The sequence below is a fragment of the Mastomys coucha genome, unplaced genomic scaffold (assembly GCF_008632895.1).
Source record: "Mastomys coucha isolate ucsf_1 unplaced genomic scaffold, UCSF_Mcou_1 pScaffold1, whole genome shotgun sequence".
NCBI lineage: Eukaryota > Metazoa > Chordata > Mammalia > Rodentia > Muridae > Mastomys > Mastomys coucha.
This window is the reverse complement of record NW_022196891.1, coordinates 40,646,688-40,667,034: the sequence shown is the minus strand read 5'-3', so window position 1 is coordinate 40,667,034 and position 20,347 is coordinate 40,646,688. Positions and strand designations below refer to the sequence as shown.

At 34.2% G+C, this 20,347-nt stretch overlaps 2 protein-coding genes across 3 annotated transcripts in view; one reads left to right on the top strand and one right to left on the bottom strand.

The window, feature by feature from the left end:
- Nucleotides 1-20,347, top strand: part of Cdc73 (cell division cycle 73) — a 102,104-nt gene that overhangs the window by 52,607 nt on the left and 29,150 nt on the right. The window contains exon 11 of the mRNA XM_031384296.1: nt 15,411-15,468. Coding sequence (XP_031240156.1) covers nt 15,411-15,468 — 58 coding nt within the window. The remainder of the gene's footprint in view (nt 1-15,410; nt 15,469-20,347) is intronic.
- On the bottom strand, nt 2,301-9,538 carry B3galt2 (beta-1,3-galactosyltransferase 2). 2 transcript variants are annotated; one of them, XM_031384311.1, is made up of 3 exons: nt 8,872-9,538; nt 4,772-4,945; nt 2,568-4,414 (listed from the first exon to the last, which is right to left on the bottom strand). In XM_031384311.1, the coding sequence occupies exon 3, from the start codon at nt 4,286-4,288 to the stop codon at nt 3,020-3,022; it is 1,269 nt and encodes a 422-aa protein (XP_031240171.1). In that variant the 5' UTR covers nt 4,289-4,414; nt 4,772-4,945; nt 8,872-9,538; the 3' UTR covers nt 2,568-3,019. The 2 variants fall into 2 exon arrangements, with proteins under 2 accessions (XP_031240165.1, XP_031240171.1); XM_031384305.1 differs by lacking the exon at nt 4,772-4,945 and having other exon boundaries at nt 2,301-4,414; nt 8,872-9,537.

Sequence of the window (20,347 nt, the reverse complement as noted above, 5' to 3'; positions counted from 1 at the left end):
AAAAAAAAAAAAAAAAAAAGTGGGTAAGAGCACAATCTCTGAGATGGAAACCTTTCATTACTAGCCTTGTGATTTAATGTATTTAACCTCTTGCTTGAGTCTTTTTTATCTTTTAGTGTTACAAGTATTCCATGATGTAATATGTGTACAGTACTTTTAACAGTTCCAAGTACACTGCTTCCACAGTCAGTAAATAGTGTGTGATGGTGTTAGTGGTATTATTATTATATTATTATTGACTTTTTGGGTATCAGGTATTCAAAAAAATTCCAATTAGATGTATGTGCTTATGCTTATATGCATGAAAGACATTAAGGAAAATGCAAATTATTTAGTTGTTGAAAGAATTTCATTACCTCTAATTTTATTCCAAACAAACTAATGTTGTAAATACTGAAATTTGCATTTTTCTTCTGAAATGTCTATGAATACTTTGAGTATAGTGTTGCACAGTTGATTGTGTAAACTTTCCTTTGGTCCAATCAAAATAGTTTTTTTCAAACATTTCTTGTATATATTTCATAGTACTGAGGTGAACAAGATATAATTAACAACTGGTTAGACATTATATAGCAGCTTATAAAGGTAGCATTTATATTGTTAAAAATTAATAATAGAATTTGTATTTTAAAGTAAGATTTGGTGGTTTTCTTAGTCAGAGTTTTATTGTTTAACCTAAAATTGCCTTGAACTCTCTTTCCTCCCGCCTTACTTTCCAAGTGCTGAAGCTATGTTAATATGTGCTCCCCCAAAGGCAAAAGTACAGACTTTTGATATTAATAAATAACTTGACTGGTTTAATGCCCTCTGAGGACTCAGAACATAATCAGATTATTATTATTTTTTCAAATTAATGGAAATAATTTTAAATTGATACCTGGTATTAAGCACTTAAGTATTTTTTAAGAATTCTGTGTTTTATAAGTCAGTATTTTAAACCCAGTAATTCTATACTATTATAGTTTTAAAATATCACTTAGGAGCCTCTTTTTTTTTTAACATGTGCAAGAATGCTCACAACTTACATACTCCCCATTTTCATTTTAAACTTTTGTGGTATAAATCAGAGAGACTCAGTACACAGACAGGGTCCCTGTCTTTGATCACTGGTGTGGTTTGGTATTATTCTCTGTATATATATTTTTATGAGGTAATTCTATTCACTGCAATTACATAGAGTAAATTAAGTGAAAAATAAACATTAGCTAAGAGCTGGTGGATGTTTCATAGCTGATTGATCATAACCATTTGGTGTGGAATAGAATACTTAGGTTTCTTATTTTAAAAATGGGGTATACATTTAATATAAGTAGAACTATGAATTACTAACAAAAAAAGCTTTTTGTGCTTTTGGCAATTTATCTTTTCATACTAGATTCAGTGATAAAAGTGATTATTAGAATTCTGATAGGAGATATTCTGACTTAATTAAAATTTATAAATTTACATAGGATACACTATTTCAAAGTTAATGGGCCTGTGTTTATTGATGTTAAAATTCATGATAGGGCCAAAAGAAATATGAGAATATTTGTATAACATTCAGTTCAGGACTTTGTTGTTTACCTTTTTTTCCCTAAGATTTATTTTATTTATTATATATGTAAGTACACTGTAGCTGTCTTCAGACATCCCAGAAGAGGGCATCAGATCCCATTACAGATGGTTGTAAGCCACCATGTGGTTGTGAGATTTGAACTCAGGACCTTCAGAAGAGCAGTCGGTGCTCTTAACCACTGAGCCATCTCTCCAGCCCTGTTGTTTATCTTTTAAAAACCAATAGTACCTTGAGAAAAGTGCATTAAGTATATTGTCTACTCTAAAAGCAAATGGTTATCAAACATATATAGCTTTCTCCCCACCGTTCCCTAAATGGTTTTTAATTGGTGATGCAAATATTTGTCATCTTCCAAATTAAAAACTGAAGGTTTATAAACTTGGCACCGAGAAAAAGAAATAAGTGCCATAAAATGATTAAATGTTGTCTTATGTACACCTGCTCTCAGAATATAAACATTTCCTATATCTTGCTGTTTGGCAGGTATATATCTTAAAAAATATACTGAATGAAATGACTACCTGTATTCCTTTTTTACTTCCTTTTTTAAAATAGCACATCACCCCTGTGCTGTTATTTTACTATTTGTATTTCAGCTAGAGGAGCATGACTTTATAGACATGCTTGAAGTTGGGTGTGGTTGAAGGTAATAACACACCCCTCAAGAATGTAAGGTTTAATCTAAACGCAAAACAGTCATTGAAATATGGGCTTGACCCTGAAAACCAATGAGGAAACAGAATTTATCTATTTTGATACCTTTAATAATTCATTTTATAAAATCTTGAGCCTGAGACACATTAATTTTTCACATTTATCACATGTCAAAATAATTTTTCCAGTATAGATGAGTATTAATAAAAGAAATTAAAATAATTATAAATTATTTTTAAAAGTGTATTCTTGAATGAGAATTGCATTGCTCAAACACCTGAATGCTATAAATGAGTTTATGGAATAACTTAACTAAATCTTATTGCATGTAGTATAAAGTTTTAGAACTCTAGAGTCAGGTCAGAAAATTTGTTCTTTGCACAATTACAAAGTTCCATTAAAATCAATAATACTGCCTTATTTACATTTAGTTTTATAGTGAAATCAAAAGTAAATCTAGGAATCCTTTTACTGCCTTCATTTCTTAAGAGTTATATAGAAAATGTATGCAGATACATTGTATTGGTCCCTAATGTAAGACTTGAACCATTTCTGTATGCATGCTTATTATTGCATGTTAATATAGAGAATCTCCTTATACAGTTATTTAAATAGACTCTTTTGGGATACCTTTTTGTCATAATTTGTAATTGTATGAATTAACTTATTCAGAAATTAAAAAAATAGCTTTGAATTCCTTTATGTTATGAGTTGAACTAAAACTTGTCCTATGTATATAATCAAGTTTTTAACTATACATGCTTTAAGCAATATTTACAGATTCCACATTTGAACAAAAATAGTCTTCTAGTGTAGTTTGCGGTGCCGATACCTGCCTGCCTTTTCCTTTGCTGCATTGGCACAGGCATTGTGCTTATTTTGTTGTAAATGGTTCCAGTATTTTATCAGTTCACTAGGCTGGAACTGATGAGAGGTAATTAGGTGGCTGTATTTACAGCTTGAATAAGAAACTCGCCAGTGATTGAACACGAACTCATTGGGAGGGGGCACAGGATCAACTCTCAACTTGGCCAGACAGATCCCTACATATACATCTTCCAAGTGCAAACGACGGATACCTAAAGAAACCTTAAATATCTTTTCTGCCAGATCCCCAGAAAAAACATAACCAGTTCCTGAGCAGAAGACAGGGTAGCGCTCACTTGGGTAAAGGTCTGGTGGCATGTACCACTTGCTGTCTTTGTTTCTGTTTGGTGCATATCCTCTCATTAGATAGCCAGTGAAATAGTTATGTCTAGGAGGCAGGTCTGGCTTTAGTAACTTATGTATTAAGTATTCTGTGTTGACAAACATATCACTGTCTGTTTTCATAACATATGGAGTATGTGGACAGTATGTTGCAACCCAGTTCATACCCATTAGTGTTTTAATGGTCAGATTATAGTATGTATCTAAGTATTCCTGCTGGATTATATCATGATACTGTCTGCTTTCTTCTTGAATTGCATGTTGAAGATAGCCATTTAGCTTAATACTTATGCCCAACAAAAAAACACGTGTGATTTGGATGCCAGGTGCTAAAGTTTCATTGCCCCAAGTTTGCCGGATAGCTCTTCTTGCTTCTATTTGTCCAGGTTCCGCAGCTATTAATAGTATTAAAAATGGAGTTTTCTCTTGACATTTTTCAGGCTCGTTGATAATATATTTGAAATGGTACGAGTTTGGATGTCCAGTACCCTTTTCATTATAAATGCTTCCATTGGCACTGAGCGTGTTCTCTAGGCCTGTAACTCCTTGTGGTGATAGCTCTGTGTTATTGGAGTTAGTTGCTGTTTGAGGCCTCAAAGTCTGAGGAACTACTTCTTTCCAGATGTTCCGAAGGGAGCTATGATTTGTCTCACTTTTTGTAGAACGAAATCCTCGGAAAGTGTATGTTACAGGATTTTCTTTGAATCCTGGTCTACCTGGTAACCAGTCATGATGATTGAAAAACAAAAACATAGCAAAAAGAAACACTAGAGAAAGTATACCCATAAGGTGAGTCCGGAACAGAGACCTTTTAGCATTCCAGGTCATTTTTGCAAAGCAGCAGTGCCGTCTTCTCCACTGAAGCATGGTGTAGATAGATATCCAGTAATAGGAACAGATGTGTGTGGCCAGCAGCACTGCTGGTGCGTGCTCAGTCAGTACTGCTCTTGACTCATCGCTTTCTGCTTCAGGTACATGTCCCTCGACGTCATTCTGTAAAGGTGAAGCATAATGGTTTACAAAATGCTAAATCTTGCAGACTGCCTTAAAAAGTCATCTAATAAAAGGACCTTTTTAAGCTGAGAAAAAACAGGATAAAGCAACATAAAATCACTGACAACAAGATTTATGTCTTTACAAAATACACTTGGAAGATAAGTCGCAGATTAATTTTATTTTACTCACTCGATGATCTCGGTAGCTCTGCTCATCTGTTCCTTTGACCTAAAGGGTTTTAATGTGTCATGGAGACAGGAAAAATGCTTTTAGATTTCTGACAAAGGCTCTGTAAGAGGGCGTTCAGAACAGATGGAAAATTTATTGACATTAATTAAAATTGATTTGACATACCTTGGCGGTATGGTGCAGTCAGTGACCTTTTTTGGAAAATGGACATGTATTGGTTTTGGGACAGACGGGGCAGGTTTAATTGTGGCAGAGTTCAGTTAGTCACAGTACACTGCTTGGCGTGTTTCCAGTCGCGCCTCCCCAAACCTTTGTCAAAAAGTCAGTGAGAAGGTACACCTGTCAAAATTAATTTTTAGGGTCTAGTGAGTTCAGTATGAGATTTTAGACAGCAATAAATAATTAACATTTTACAGTACTTTGCTAATGTTCACCATCCACCTTAAATAGGGTATATCCAGGACATCAGTCTTACTTAGCAGTGCTTTTGGCAAAGGCTATGTATTTTGCACTTTTTCCTGGACTTGGAAAAATATAGATAATAGCTCCTATTGTGAACTGCTTTAAATTCCACTTTCCACAAAATACATTTAAAATATTATTGAATTATACTTTTTTTGCATAATCTGCAATGCCAGAAATTAGTTTAATTTTAAAGTGTTTATAGTAGCATAACGCTTACAGTTCTACATCTTTCAGAAGTTGTAAGTGGCTCAGAAGAAATTAGTGATGTCTCTTGGTGAAACCGGCTGTTTTGCAAGAGGTTTTTCAGCATAGCCTAAACTTATTTGTATTTGCTAATTTTTTTCTTTTTTTTCCCCTATTCATAGATGTTTCTAGATGAAGAAGGGTCATAGAAGTAGTTTGAATTCCAATAAATGGTGTTTTAAGAAATAGAGAAAACATACCTAGTTTTGCCTTTTTCAGTTCTTTAAAAAAATAGAACAAACCCAAGGTAGAAGTCATTTACATAACCATTAACTTTGAGAATGGCATTATTAAATTCTTTTGATTAAGAAGTGATTTTTCTGTTATTTACTGAAATAATTTCTTTAAACAAAGGAAATAAAAATTTTAACAGCCACTTATTTCAAATTATATGTGTAAATGCTTGTCTTTATCTTAGTATAAGGGTCTACTTATGATTGATAGCATTTTAGCTGAACTGCGACATAAATGATTTGAAAAGTAATAGAATCTACAAAGAAGTTCTCAAAGAATTGAATGGTTATAGCATAAACTTTATCCACACACCTTTCGGTTACTGCTTGAAAGTGTTAGGCTATGAATGAAGCACTATTCATTCTAGTAACAACCACTAGGAGGAGCAAGTAGGTGGGAATTTGAACAGATTTCTAATGTGTAACAGGCACTAAGGTTTGATCTTGTTTCTGAAAATGAATGGTCCTTTTAGTTATTAGGCTATATCTCAAACCTAAAAAAGTATTTAATCACACACACACACACACACACACACACACACACACACACACACACAGTCGTTTCTAAAAAATCTAATTTGCTCTTAGTTTTATTTACATGAATTTAAATCTTGCTGTACTATATAAAGACCAAAGCTATTACATTCTTTGCAACATGGTTTCTACATGACATGAGTTCGAAATTACAGAGCTTCATGGCTTGATTTAGAAACAATTTTTCATGACTGTACTTATAACTAGATGCCATTCTATTTAAAGCAGAAAACTATTTTAAAGAGTGCATATGAAAATTACTTTATGTGGTAGATATTAATAACACACACCCACCTCATAATGAGACTAGTGGGTATTAAAGGGCTACATATATAAATTTAAAAGCAAAGTTATTTTGGAAAGTTCATTTGATCTGTTTCAAGTATTATAAATATAAACGTATCAGCTTTGTGTTGATATAACAATGCTTAGAACATGGCTGAGATCCAGTTCACATACTTTAAAAGTGCAAACTTTGTTAAAGAAAAACAGTTCAAAATGAATTAAATTCAAGGTCAGATATCTCAGTGAACAGATAGAAGAACTTAAAAGAATGAAGTATTGCAGTAAGATACATTGTTTATAAGAAAACAGCATCCCTGAAGTGAAATTCCAAAGTGTTTGAATATTACAGGAATATTAAAGATTCTATAAAATCTGTAAAATATAAAAACATACTTAAATTATTATTATAATTAAAACAGAAAAGATCTTTTTAAAAAATATCTATTCAAAGACATGGAAAAATTTTAACTTAGTTTTGTTCTTATTTTCAAGAACTAATATTCAACAATTTTATTGTAATTTTTCATACATTCATATGTGGTTCTATTATGATTTTATAAGATGGAGGTATGACTTAATTTAAATTTTATAAGAATTGTGTGTTTGTAAGTATTAATCTTGGAGGGCTTGGAATCCCTATATAAATAACACCTACTTGATGATCTCCCATTGATAAATGAAACTCTTGCATCTTGCCTTAAATTCATTTTTTTTCCTAAAGTTTCTCAGGTTAGAGATCTGTCTTCCTCTCTCTCTCTCTCTCTCTCTCTCTCTCTCTCTCTCTCTTTCTCTCTCTCTCTCTCTCTCTCTGTGCTGTTAAAAAGAAAATAAAATTGCTGTAACTGTTCTTCTTTTTGTTAGATGATAAAATTATTCACAGGTTACTGCCTGTTGAATAATAGTTATTGAAAAGAAGAAGAAAACTAAGAGTTAAAATTTTGCCATATCTTTTAATAGATTCTAAAAATTAGATGTTTTCTGTTTTAATTATTATAATTTAAATGTGTTTTTATATCTTACTAGATTGAGATTTGTAAGGATGTTACTATTAAATGTATCCTCCTGTAGAGTTTCTGTCCTCTTACTTAAAAGTTGATATAAATATATTAGTTTTTAAAGACAGTCCCAGATTTAAATGATGCTTTGATAAGAAAAACTTGTATACTTTTAAAGCTTTGAAATATTTAGTTTATAAAGCTTCTTAATTTCTAATAAGGATACCAAGAGAGGCTGGATTTTTAAAATCATGTTTTATTAGTTTCTGATTTTAATCTTTATCGGAATAAAGATACTTAGTTGTGATTGGGAATCTTGCTATACGACAAAGTCTAATACACTTATTCAATTTTCATTTTACAACACAGTGCTTCCATAGGTTTAAATTTTTTTGCTTTTTGTGATTGTCAGTAGAGTAGTAAGTTTTATGAAAGTGAGAAGAAAAATCAAAATACTTAAAAGGTTTGTAAGATTTTAGGAATATCTTTGAGTTCCTGAGCCTGAGTCCTGTAACATTGACTGTCCCCAGGATAGTTTATTTCTGTCCTATAGACACATGCAGAGGCCGGTCGTTGTCACATATAAATAAAGCCTAGAAACTCACTATGGATATTATTTGACCTTGTATTTGACCATTATTAATGGGTGTTTCATGTTAAACTATTTTATGCTGGATTTTTAATTTCACTTTGCTAATTACCTCCACAGAACCGTCTTACACTTGATTATTTAGAATCACTCTTACTTAAAAGCTCTCTTTTCACTAATGTATTTAGAGCAGCTAGTGATATCTCTTTGTTTAAAGTTGTATTCATTGATGCTGTCATAACGTGACTGACTACTGTGGTGGTGTTATGCTTTGCATAAACTCAGCAGCGTTTTAATCTGATGGCTAACGTTGTAACTTGTAGTATCTTCTTGTAGTTCAGTAACACATAAAATTTGCTGATGTACTCTGAATTGTGTTTGCTATCTCTAATCTGGAGAGATATTAGAAGATATTACTATGAGCTGTTAAGATTTTGTTTTGAAAGGATTTTCCAAAAATATCTCGAGATATTAAAATCATATTTCATGCTATTTAATATAATTTTATTCCACTGTCTCTTGATAACCATTTTAAAGAATGTGCTTTAATTTATTAGATAAGGAATCAATTTGACCTAATTTGCTAGAGAATTGCCGGTTTTTTAAAAAGGCTAGAGAGCTCTTTTTTTTCTCTTGTTAGTTTAATTTCTCAGAGAACCTTTTCAGTAAATCTTTACTATTTGATTTTCCTCTTACTGTTACAATCCTGCAGAATTACTCCCAGCTACATATTTAATTGAATAAAGCACAACGACAGCTTGTCTAGTAGAAAAGGCAAATTTAAAATCATGTATTTAGAAACCCTTTCATAGTTTCAAGGGCAGTGAACTGTATGAACTTGTTTATCAAGTGTATTAGTGCCTGTGGGGTAAGGAAATTAAAACACATTTAAGGAACATCATACACAAGACAGCAACATACCTTTCTTTCTTGGTCAGACCATTAGGTGGAGAGGATTGTGTCTACTGAAAATACTTTTGGCACGCCATCACTTCAGCAAAAAACGATGCTATCGAACATGCGCACATCCCCCAACAGTCTGCCTCCTGTGATTGCTTTTCACAGTATCCAAAGTGTCCATCTGTCGGGGTGTCTTCAAGTTACCCTTCTTATTCATGTGTCTGTATCCTAGTCTTCAGAGATTTTTCCTTTGTTTCATTTTCTCTCTTTCATTAAACAAAAGAGCTGTAGTTGCATTTGGTGCACAGTTGACTCTTTCTGACAGTTGATGCATTGAAGCTCTTTACATCTGCTGTATTCCCGGCTGGACAATGCAGTGCTGTATTCTCTTCTCAGTATCCATATTTCTAGTAATAGCGGTGAGCTGCAATGTTAAGCAGCAGAGCTGGGGTTTAGTGTTTCAGTTTGCATTGGGGGAAAAAAAGGCTTTGCCTCTCTCCGTCGTGGTTGCCTGGCAGCTGCAGGAAGGATTTTTTGAGCAGTTTTCCTGGGGTTTTAGTCTGTAATGTGAAATGCACGGTTCTTCTGTGCTGCACACGCAGGCAGCAGTTTAAATGTGGGCTTGACAGATGCTGTCTCTGACAGAGCAGAATTTAACGTCACTGCTTGGCTGAGTCCCACGTGATTGTTTGCGTTCATTTTGACTAAAAACCTAAGGTAGGGAAAAGCTTAGAAATCTTCCTTCTATGTGATACATTATATTTATTAAGAACAAATACAAGTATTCTGATGAAATGGAGGTTATGTCTTTTTAATCTTTATTTGAACTTAAGCACAGGCTTTCTAAATATTTTTGGTGGATGGTGGCTTTCGTGTTTCTTACAGACTTTTGTAGAGCAGAGGTAATCAAAGCTTTTATATGTAAGTTGGTATAATTAACTCTTTCAGTGCATTCCTGCTCTTACAGTTTTTGCTTAGTTGTTCTGATTTGGTAATCTCGTTACAACTCATTCATTATCTATTGTCTATAACTTAGGTCTCCTCCCTTGTTCTCTACAGCTTATCTAAATCAGTTGCCTTGAATTACTTAATGTTGTGATACTGCCTACTTTTTAGTGTTCTTGAAAGTACTAAATTTAATTTTAAATCACTTTCTTGTTATCAACATTAAAATTTTTTCATGTAAAATTATGTGTATCACAAAATTAAAAATGATCTAGTAAATATAACATACATGTATAGATTTCCTTCATGATTGGTGAATAGTTCTATAGGGCTGGTTGCTTTTTGACTAATAATTTTAGGTAGAGACAACCTTGGAACTTTTGCTTCTCATATAGAAAATAGTATGCTTATATATATTGCAAATGTGTGTTTAAATAAGTACAAAGTACAGTGATGAGCTAGAGTCCATTGCTTCTAATAATGTTCAATACTTTAAAAAATGGTGTAGTAAAATGCCATCAAACAGGTTTTTTAAGCATTAGAGACTCTGAAATCTTTCTCTGGTATACTTAACTAAGTGCCTGGGCATTTGGGCATTTTTTTTTTTTTTTTTTTTTTTTTTAAGGAGAGCACTGGGCAGGCATTTTTGTTACTTGTTTTTATGGCCATAACTAACATTTCCCCTGTGATATTCTAGAGACAGTAACTATATAGTTTTAGAGCATATGCTATATAGCTATATATTTTAGGCATACATACTCCATCCATTTTCACAGACCATGATATACTATTTCAGGTGAATAAAAATTATATTTCCTCTAATAGGAAATTATTTTTGTTACTAACCGTGTACTTTCTTGGTTTAGATGTACCCTATGACTGTCCTAGTTTGTGACTTACACTCCCTAGAAATGATAGAATGGTAAAAAAGATGGAAAAAAGAGAACTATAAGGAGAAACTTAAAGCTTAGAACTTTGATTTTCCTTAGAAGAGGAATAAAACTTATGTTTCTTAGTATTTGGCTATTAAAGCTCCATACTATATTCTTTACTGCCTTTTTTGTTTTGCCTTCATAGACAGATTATTGACTCTGCTTAAGTTATTTCTCCAAGGTAGAAGTGGCCTTTTCTAATATCAGTGATTCCTAATATTGTGGCTTAACTGAGGTTAGAAGTCTGTATAATTACTGTCCATTCCAAATTAGATTGAGCTATAATCTAAGTACCTGAGCTGGTTATAAATGATATACCCTTATGATAGTTTTATTATTCTAATATTTATTTTACAGATGAGGAACTGGTACCCAGAGTTCTGTAATAATTAACCTAAACACCAGCTAATTACTGATGGGAAAGAGGGTTAGTTCAGAATTTTGAAACAGGATTATTTAAATGTATTCTTATAATCTACCCTTAAACATTATATACTACATGGCAGCTGAAGAAATTGTGAACGTTCCCAAATAATGACATAGTACCCCAGGAGTCATTAATAGAATACTGAATGTATTTTGACATTTTTTCATTAAATGTTAAGACCACACTGCTGTATGCTAACATGTACATTAAGGCACAGCTTATTAATTATTGGTAATATGAGGATGACTGAATAAATTTTCCATCCTTTTTCTAGGGAAGGAGTAAAATAACTATTCTGCCAGTTATGTTTAATATATTTTAAATCCATCCTTTGATGATACTTAGAGCAGGACAGTGCTAGATAAGTTTTCTGCTTCTGATCTATATCTCCCACAAGGTGTTTCTTTAATTTTATTGAAAGGTGCTTTTATTTTTAATTTATGGTAGTTATACATATTGGTGAGGTACCAGTGAGACATTTTATATAATGTGTAGTGATTATTCCAGGACAACTGGCATATATATCACCTCTGAGATGGCATTTTTTTATACTGAATTGGATTTATTATGGATCTCAGTTACTAAAGGCTTTATGGATAACCTCAATAATGATTCCTGTTTATGTTGGGTTCAAGCCTGAATTATCCTCTAGTGAGAATTTTTTTTTCCTACTGCTTGCTATGGAGCAAGTATTTATTTACATGAGAAGATTCCTAAGATTGGTAACCAGACATATTGTGTATCAGGCATAGTACTCATGTACACAGTAAGTAGAATTTAAATCAAATTATAATTAATATCTGTACTTTTTTCTTAAAATTTAAGTTAATTAACAGCTTATAGTATAGAAAAATAGTAGCAATGAGATAAATTTTTCTTTTTTAATATATTTTTAAAGATTTATTTATTTATTTATTTATTTATTTATTTATTGTGTATGTATACTGTAGCCGTACAGATGGTTGTGAGTCATCATGTGGCTGCTGGAAATTGAACTCAGGACGGCCCTCCTTACTCTTGCGTAACACACTGTAGCTGTCCTCAGATGCACCAGAAGAGGGCGTCAGGTCTCATTACGGGTGGTTGTGAAGCCACCATGTGGTTGCTGGGATCCGAACTCAGGACCTTTGGAAGAGCAGTCAGTGCTCTTACCCGCCGAGCCATCTCGCCAGCCCCAATAAATTTTTCTTGAGTGATGTTTTCTAAGAACTTCAGGTTTCCAGGCAAGAGAAATGGCAAAAATGTGTTATGTCTCAACCTTGTAAAAATTCTTTCTTTAGTCTAGTTTCTTTTAAATCTGAATTTTGTGATTAAACTAACTCCATAAATGTGGCAGTTTTCTTTGTCTAATTCTGCAAACTGACTGCTACCTTGCTAGGCTTTTTACTTATAGTTGTTTACTTTAAGTGTATAAGTATTGCTTGCATAGGTCTGGTTTTATTTTTTATAACACAGGCCTAAGGGGGAGAAAAGGTATCTGTTATTTTGGACATTTTGACCCAAGCTATCTAACTGGTTTTTGTTGTTGCTTATTTGTTTACTTTTTTGTTTTAAAGTTTTCCTAGACATGTCTATAATTAACCCTTAAGGAATTGAAATTTATAGAAGAGGTTTGAAAAGCTACCTAATTTCTTATTACTACTAAATACACAAAAAATATTCCTTTATTCGCAGAGTTTCTGGTTCTGAGTGGTTTGCATGATATAAAATAGCAGTAACTTTGGGAATCATCTGTTTATTGTTATGTGTAAGTTCCATCATGTATCCTTGATTTTAAAAAAATTGACAAGAAATGGGGTTAGAATACTTCAAATACTGAGCTATTGGAGATGAATAACACAAGAAGGGAGCCATAAATCCAGTCTTGCCTACATTGGTCTCTTTTCTGTTTATGTTTTTGGTGTGGCTCCTATATTTGACACTTATTTCAGCTCATGACAACTAAATACTTTTTCATTTTAGTACTTGTTTTTGAAATAGGTCTGATTATCACCTTGTTTATTATAAAGTCACTGTTTTACATAGTTATCTAGGGACTAGAAATAAATCACCACTAATTTCTTAGCTCCAGCTAACCAGCATCAGTTGTTCCTTCTGTTTTGGACCCTAAACCCAGTGCTATATGGCCAGAGCTGCAGTGTTCTTGTCCGTTGGGGCTGGAACATGGCCTGCCTGGTTCTATTATCACCAGCTTTCTGTTTTCCACATCCTTCACTGTCTAAGCTTGGCTGTCCTGGAACTTGCTCTGTAGATTGACCTTGAGGTCATAGATCTGCATGACTTGTCATTTGAATGCTGGGATTAAATTTGTGTACTATTACACCTGGACCTAAGCTTTTTTTCTACTTGGAACTTGCTCTATACCAGGCTGGCATTGAACCCAGAGATTTGCTTGCCTCTATCTTCTGAGATTAAAGGCTTGTACTACCTTGCCTGAACTATTTCTCAAGATCCGGATCAAAAACCTGTGTCCTCCATTTCATGTAGTTCATTCCAGATTAAAAGTCAAAATGAAAGCAATAACCAGATAATATAATTATTCCTTGTTCAATGGCAAATACATAACCACCCAGCTTAGCTAGGTGATATCTTATCCCGAAGTTATCACTCTCTTAATCTGTTTATCTCCTTGATTCAGCTCCATTGTACTTTGTGGCACAGTGGTCCTTTATTCTTTGAACCATACACTTCGTACTTTTATTTTTGAAGCTTGTTCATTTTCACCAAAGGCTCTTCATAAAAGTGAACTTTAGTAACCACACAGCAGAATTTATACCAGGCTGTTTTGAGACTTCCTTTGTCAGAGCAATTAATCTAAATCTCTTCACCTTAGCCTTAGGCAGACTCTCTGGACAATGGCAAAAACCAGCCACCTTTTTCACCAAAATATCATAAGAACAGTCTTTCAGCCATGTAAAAAATTCTTAGCCTCTGAAACCTTTGGAGCCGAGCTTCCACAGTTCAATCACTCTCAGCAACAAATTCCTCCATATTCCTGCTAGGGTAGCCCATTAAGCCCCACTTAAAGATTTCCACTGCTTTCCAAATCCAAAGTCCCCAAATCCACATTCTTCCAAACAAAAGCATGGTCAGGCCTATCACAGCAATACCCACTCCTGGTACAACTTCTATCTTTGTTAGGGTTTCGTTGCTGTGAAGAGACACTGTGACCATAGTAGCTTTTATAAAGGTCAACATTTAATTGGGGCTGGCTTACAGGTTCAGAGGTTCAGTTCTTTTTTTTTTTTTTTTTTTTTTTTTTTTTTTTTAGTTTTTTTTTTAGTTTTTTTTAGTTTTTTGTTTTTTTGAGACAGGATTTCTCTGTATAACCCTGGCTGTCCTGGAACTCATTCTGTAGACCACACTGGCCTCCAACACAGAAATCCACCTGCCTCTGCCTCCCAAGTGCTGGGATTAAAGGCGTGCACCACTGTCACCACCACCCGGCCGGCCCGTTCATTATTATTATGGCAGGCAGTACGGCAGCAGCCAGGCGAAGAGCTGAGAGTTCTGCCTCTTGTTCCAAAGGATTCCTAATAATGTCACTCCTTGGGCCAAGCATATTCAAACCACCACAGGGTTATTACATCTTTTTAACTTGGGATTATGTGTCATTTATTCATTTTGGCATTTTTATAGGAAGAAAAGTTAGGGTTGACTTAAAAATAGATTAGGTTGTGTCTAAAGTGTACATGGCTTTAAGCTTGATCCCTAGCCCTTCATTGAAAATTGGCTTCAAAAGTTACAAAAGTAGTACCATTTTTGAAAATAATATTTTATTTAGCAATTAAGTAAATTATTAAAAATATTGCTTCCCTTTAGTAGTTGTTCATTAGTAACACTGTTCATTTTCACTACTATACCTTTTAAAATACTATAAAAGATAAGGAGGGCTTTTGTTTACTTGTTTGTTTGTCTCATGGTTTTAGGGTCTATTTTGTTAAGATAGATCGCCATCACCAGCAGCTCTGGCTATGGCACTGATAACTTTTTAGAGGTGGGACTTTTTAAGACAGGATCTCATATGTTGCTCAGAATGGCCTACAACTCACTATATATAGCACCAGCTGTTCTCAGACACACGGTAGTCTGCCTGTCTCAGCTTCTTTATTTAATTTTACTTTTTAAACTTATAGGCCTTGGCCAAATGGGAAACTAACTGAATGGGAGAGCTTTATGAGATCTCTTTAAAGTGTTTAATTGTTATTTAAATGAGCTTTGATGTGATGTCATACATCAATTTTTATCTTTTAAAGGAAGGTGCATCTGCCCGTAAGACTCAAACTCCTGCAGCCCAGCCTGTACCTAGACCAGGTAAAAAAAAAAAAAAAAAAAAAAAAAAAAAAAAAAAAAAAAAAAAAAAAAAAAAAAAAAAAAAGAAAAAAAATATATATAATTTTGATTTTTTTTTCTAGATGATCTTGTTTTTGATGTGTAGTAATCTGAAGAAAACATTGTTTTGCTTAAAATACACCAAAAGGCCATTTCTCGTCAATGCTGATTTTAGTCATCAGCATTCTGAAAGCAGGTCTTAAGTCATGGTAATATACACAAAATGCTTATTAAAGTTTGACCAGCATCCTTAATCTTTTTATTCATAGCAGAAAAACATAAAGAAGTTAAATGTATAGTTTTACAGAGTCTTTAAAGTCTATATTTTTAATATTATTTACTAGACTATCCTTTTCCTTAATTTGAGTTAAAGACTTGATTATTTATTTGTTTATATCATAAAATATCTGGCAAAAGCAACTTATTGAAGGGTTTATTTTAATTCAAAACTTAAAGGTACAGTTAATTACCAAGGGGAATTACTGAGACAGGAGCTTGAGGAAGCTGATGACATCGCATCCATGGTCTGGAAGCAGACAGAGATGAATAGTTTGCTCCGTTAGCTTTCTCCTGTTCATGTAGCATGGGATCCTAGCATCTGAAGTAGTGCCACCTACATTCAAGATGACTCTTCTCACTTTGATTAATGTGATTTATATAATCTGTCACAGACATTTCTAGAGACTAACATAATCTAGACAGTCTCAGACATGACTGGAGGCTTGCTTCTTAGGTGATTCTAGATCCTGTCAAAAACCATAGAAATCATCAACAGAATAAGTTATGTGACAATATAACAAGAATATACAAATTTGCATCATGGAAGATATTTTGAGTAATTGAATAATTTGATAGAGTTGAAGAGTTAATGGGCATTATGATACAAATTTTTTTTTTGGATAAGATTTGTTTCAAAGGCTATATGTATTTCTTTAACAATTCTTTGTTCTATGTTCAGGATATTGTATGCAAATTTGGATTATTTTTTCCTGTAGAAGTTCAGCATGTGCTGCTGAGCACTAAGTTCTGTAATCACTTTTTAAAGTAGTTGCTAGGCAAGGTTACTGTTGAAGTGTTTTAGAGTCTACCCTTTTTTCTTGGTACCTAAAAAATGATTTTGCTAATCCATTATAAACACTTTACAGTTTCTATGAAATCTTTGCCAGAATTAAGATAAGCTAACAAGCACTTGCTAGGAAGAAGGAAAAAAGAAAAATAAAAAGAATAACGGATGACAATGGATTCAGAGAATAATGTCCACGAAGTATAGCTATATTAGAGAAGCAGTTATGTACATTTTTTAGAATGCAAGGATATGATGTTGTAGTTTGTCAGTCTAATGAAGATTACATAAGAGATTCAGAAATGACAAAGTAAAACAAAAAACTAGTCACCTTGAGAATTCTTTCATTTTATATTCTGTGAATTAATTTAAACTCAATTTGTAGTTTTTCAAAATCAGTATACAAAACAAAGGAGTAGAAGGAAGTTAATGATATGTAGTAAATTACTTTTCTCAAGAGAGAGAGGGGGTGGGCAGGGAGAGAGAGAGAGAGAGAGAGAGAGAGAGAGAGAGAGAGAGAGAGAGAGAGAATGTGTATAGAAATGGAAGTTAAGGGGTATTGGCATTTGATTGTGAAATGTCCCAATAGATTCATGTGTCTGAATGCTTGTTTCTCAACCCAGTGATGCTATTTGGGAAAATTGTGGAAGTTTCAGAAGTGGAGGAAAGGCACTGGGGATGGCCCCCGAGGCTCTCTGTCCTGGCCCCACTCTGGGCACCTCCTGCTTCCTCTTCCGTGCCTCTCTCTGCTGCTGTCATAGCTCTCCTGCAATGATGGGCTGTTTCTCTTTGGAACTGTAAGCCACAATAGACCCTTTCTCCCGTAGGCTGCCTTTGTCAGTTGTTAAGTATGTTTGTGAGCTTGTGTGTGTGTATACTGTGTATTCCACAGAGTACATATGTAAGTTAGAGGGCATTTTAGGGGAGTAGCTTCTCTTTTTACTGTGTGAGTTGTGGGCATTGGACTTCAGTGTGGTTAGGTTTGGCAGCAGGCACCTTTTACTGCTGAGCCATCTTGTCCTTGTCCAGGGTATTTTGTCAGAACAGCAGGTTAATTATGAAAAGCAGAAGGTTTTCACAATTAAGTGTTAAGTATCAGGTTCTGAAATCTTCACCTCTTAGTATCTTATGCTGCTTTTTCATGTGCTCTACATAAGTACACTGAAGTTTTAACTAATAGAAGAAATTTAGTCTAAACTAAGCATCTTCTAATATCTCAGCTATGCCCCTTTCTTCCCTCCCTCCCTTCTTCCGTCCCTCCCTCTGTCCTTACCATCCAAAGTCAGGGTAATTATTTTTGTGATCACTTTTGTTCTATGGAAATGTTTGTTACATGCTATTTCTCAATTGGAAGGGGTATTGTTTAATATTTGGCATGTTCTTTTTTTGTTTTGTTTTGTTGGAGGCCAGCTCTAGCAGTGTGTTCAGCAGTCCAAGGAGCTGTGGGTTTGGCAACTGTGTAAAGCAGGCACACACTTACACACACTTGGTGGATGAAACATGGCTCCAGCAACTTGCTTTTTTTTCTCCCACAGCTTATATCCTCCAGCAAAATCTTTCACGCAGTATAAAAATTACAATGTAGTTACATCCTATTTTTCTTTAAGTGAATGATTACAATGAGTATAAGTTAAAAAAAAAAAACCCCAGCATGTTCCCCGACACCCTTACATGTTTAAATGTTTTACATTTTACAGGCGAAAATCAAATTAATCCTAAGAACCCCACTACATTTGTGTCTAAGCAAAGTATAAGCAAGCAAGGTATTTTTCTCAGGCAGTTCTCTTATTGGCAGGCTGCAATTTGCAGTTACAAAGAAAGGATCAATCATTTTTTTATTTGTCTTAAAAGGCAATCATAAAAAATTCTAAAAGAATCACAGATCTGAACTTTATATATATAAGAAGCAATCAGTCATTTCGGCTTTAAATCTTCAGGCTGTGTGCCTACATATTACCAATTTTTATTAAATCATATTGGGAAGTCATAGGTACAAGAAATGATGATGACTTCGATCGCCATCCCAGCTTTACCAAGAGGCATGCCAGCTACAAGTAGTCAGACTGCTACTGTCCTTGTTCCCTAACTTAACTATCAGGTGTACCTTTCTGAACTTTAAGTTGCTTCCCAAGATTTTCTACATCAAAGCCACAAAAACAACCTGGCTTTTCTAACAATTTACATTTCTAAGTTCTTTCTAATGGCGGTGGTTGGTTCAGTAATCTGCTCCAGCAGCAATGCTTGAAAAAGATCAATCACTATTATTGTAAGTGATACTTGCCCAATGAGGGGCTAGAAACCCCTTTAGAGTTGTCATACAACTCAGATTATGAGGGAAGTGGTGACCTTGAGGGCAGCAAGCACAGTGAACCTCCTTAACAACATGAAGTGCTCTTTGCCTCTCAGGAGTGCACATCAGTTGTGGTTGTACTAACTGGTGGTCTGCCCTCCACGAGTTCCAAAGATGTTTACTCTTCCCATTGCATGGCCGGCCCCACATCTCCTCTTGGATTGCTGAACACACTGCCAGAGCTGGCCTTCAACAATTTTTTCAACCTGGAGTTGAGGGGGCTGGGAGAGGGGAGGACAACCTTGGAATACACAAAATACACTTGACAAAGTAATATGTAATACATGGGAACATTATAGAATTGTATTTATTCTTTAAATAGAGTTCGGTGCATATGGAAATGTGGAATGAACCACTTAGTCTCCACTTAGGTTAGGGACCTAAAGGATGGAATTCCGTTTATGAACAGTTCAATTTATTTTTTAACTTAACCTTTGTCCAACATAAGTAATAGTGTACTGGGCAAATCTCTAGATATAAAGTATTTAACTAAAAAAATTTCATGTCTTTAAGGAATTTTGGAAAGTAGCTAGCTAATAGTGGTTGCATGTTTTCTAGCTCATCTAGAAATACAAGTCTTGAGTAAGTCACGGCCCACTGTCATCTCATTTTTATAGCCTGAGTAAATCACTTACCTTTCTTTTGCCCTTTAAATGCATCACTGCCCATATTAAGCCTTTCTAGATTAAATTTTTTTATTTTATTACTTTATTATTTTAAAATAATAATAGTATTTTATTTTATTTTGAGATAGGGTCTTAACTGTGCAGCTATAAAATTCATCTGACAGACCGGGGTGTCCTTGACCCCACAAACACCTTCTCTACTTTCTGACTTGGGATTAAAGATGTATATGCCACTCTGTTCAGCCTTCTAGCTTTAAATTGCTTATAATTTAGAATTCTTAAGTAAATGGACTATAGCTTTAGTGTGTCTCATATACTCCTGTGAGTTTCAGAAGGTTACTTTTGTCTATTTCATTCAAATTTTTCATGGTAATAGTTACTCAGTTTGTAAGTGATGTGCAGGATTTTATAACTATCCTTTAGCTTAAAATGTATATGCTGAGCTGGGCAGTGGTGACATACATCTTTAATCCCAGTACTTGGTAGACATACATAGATCAGCAGATCTGTATGAGTTCCAGGACAGCCAGGGCTACACAGAGAACCCCTATATTGAACCCCTCCCCTCCCCAAGAAATGTGTATGCTGATGATTTCCAAATTTTTATCTTAAGTTGGACATCTTTGTCTAACTTTGTCACTCGGTACTACATATAGTAGCTCTGACATCTACATAAAAATACGTTATGAGTATCTTAAAACAAATGCAAATCTTCCATTGTAGTCAGCAGAGCACATTTTATGAGTCTAACTTTTTGTTCCTGCTCTGTCCTCCTATATGGTAGAAACTCACAGGCATCCAAATCTATAAAAATAATTATTA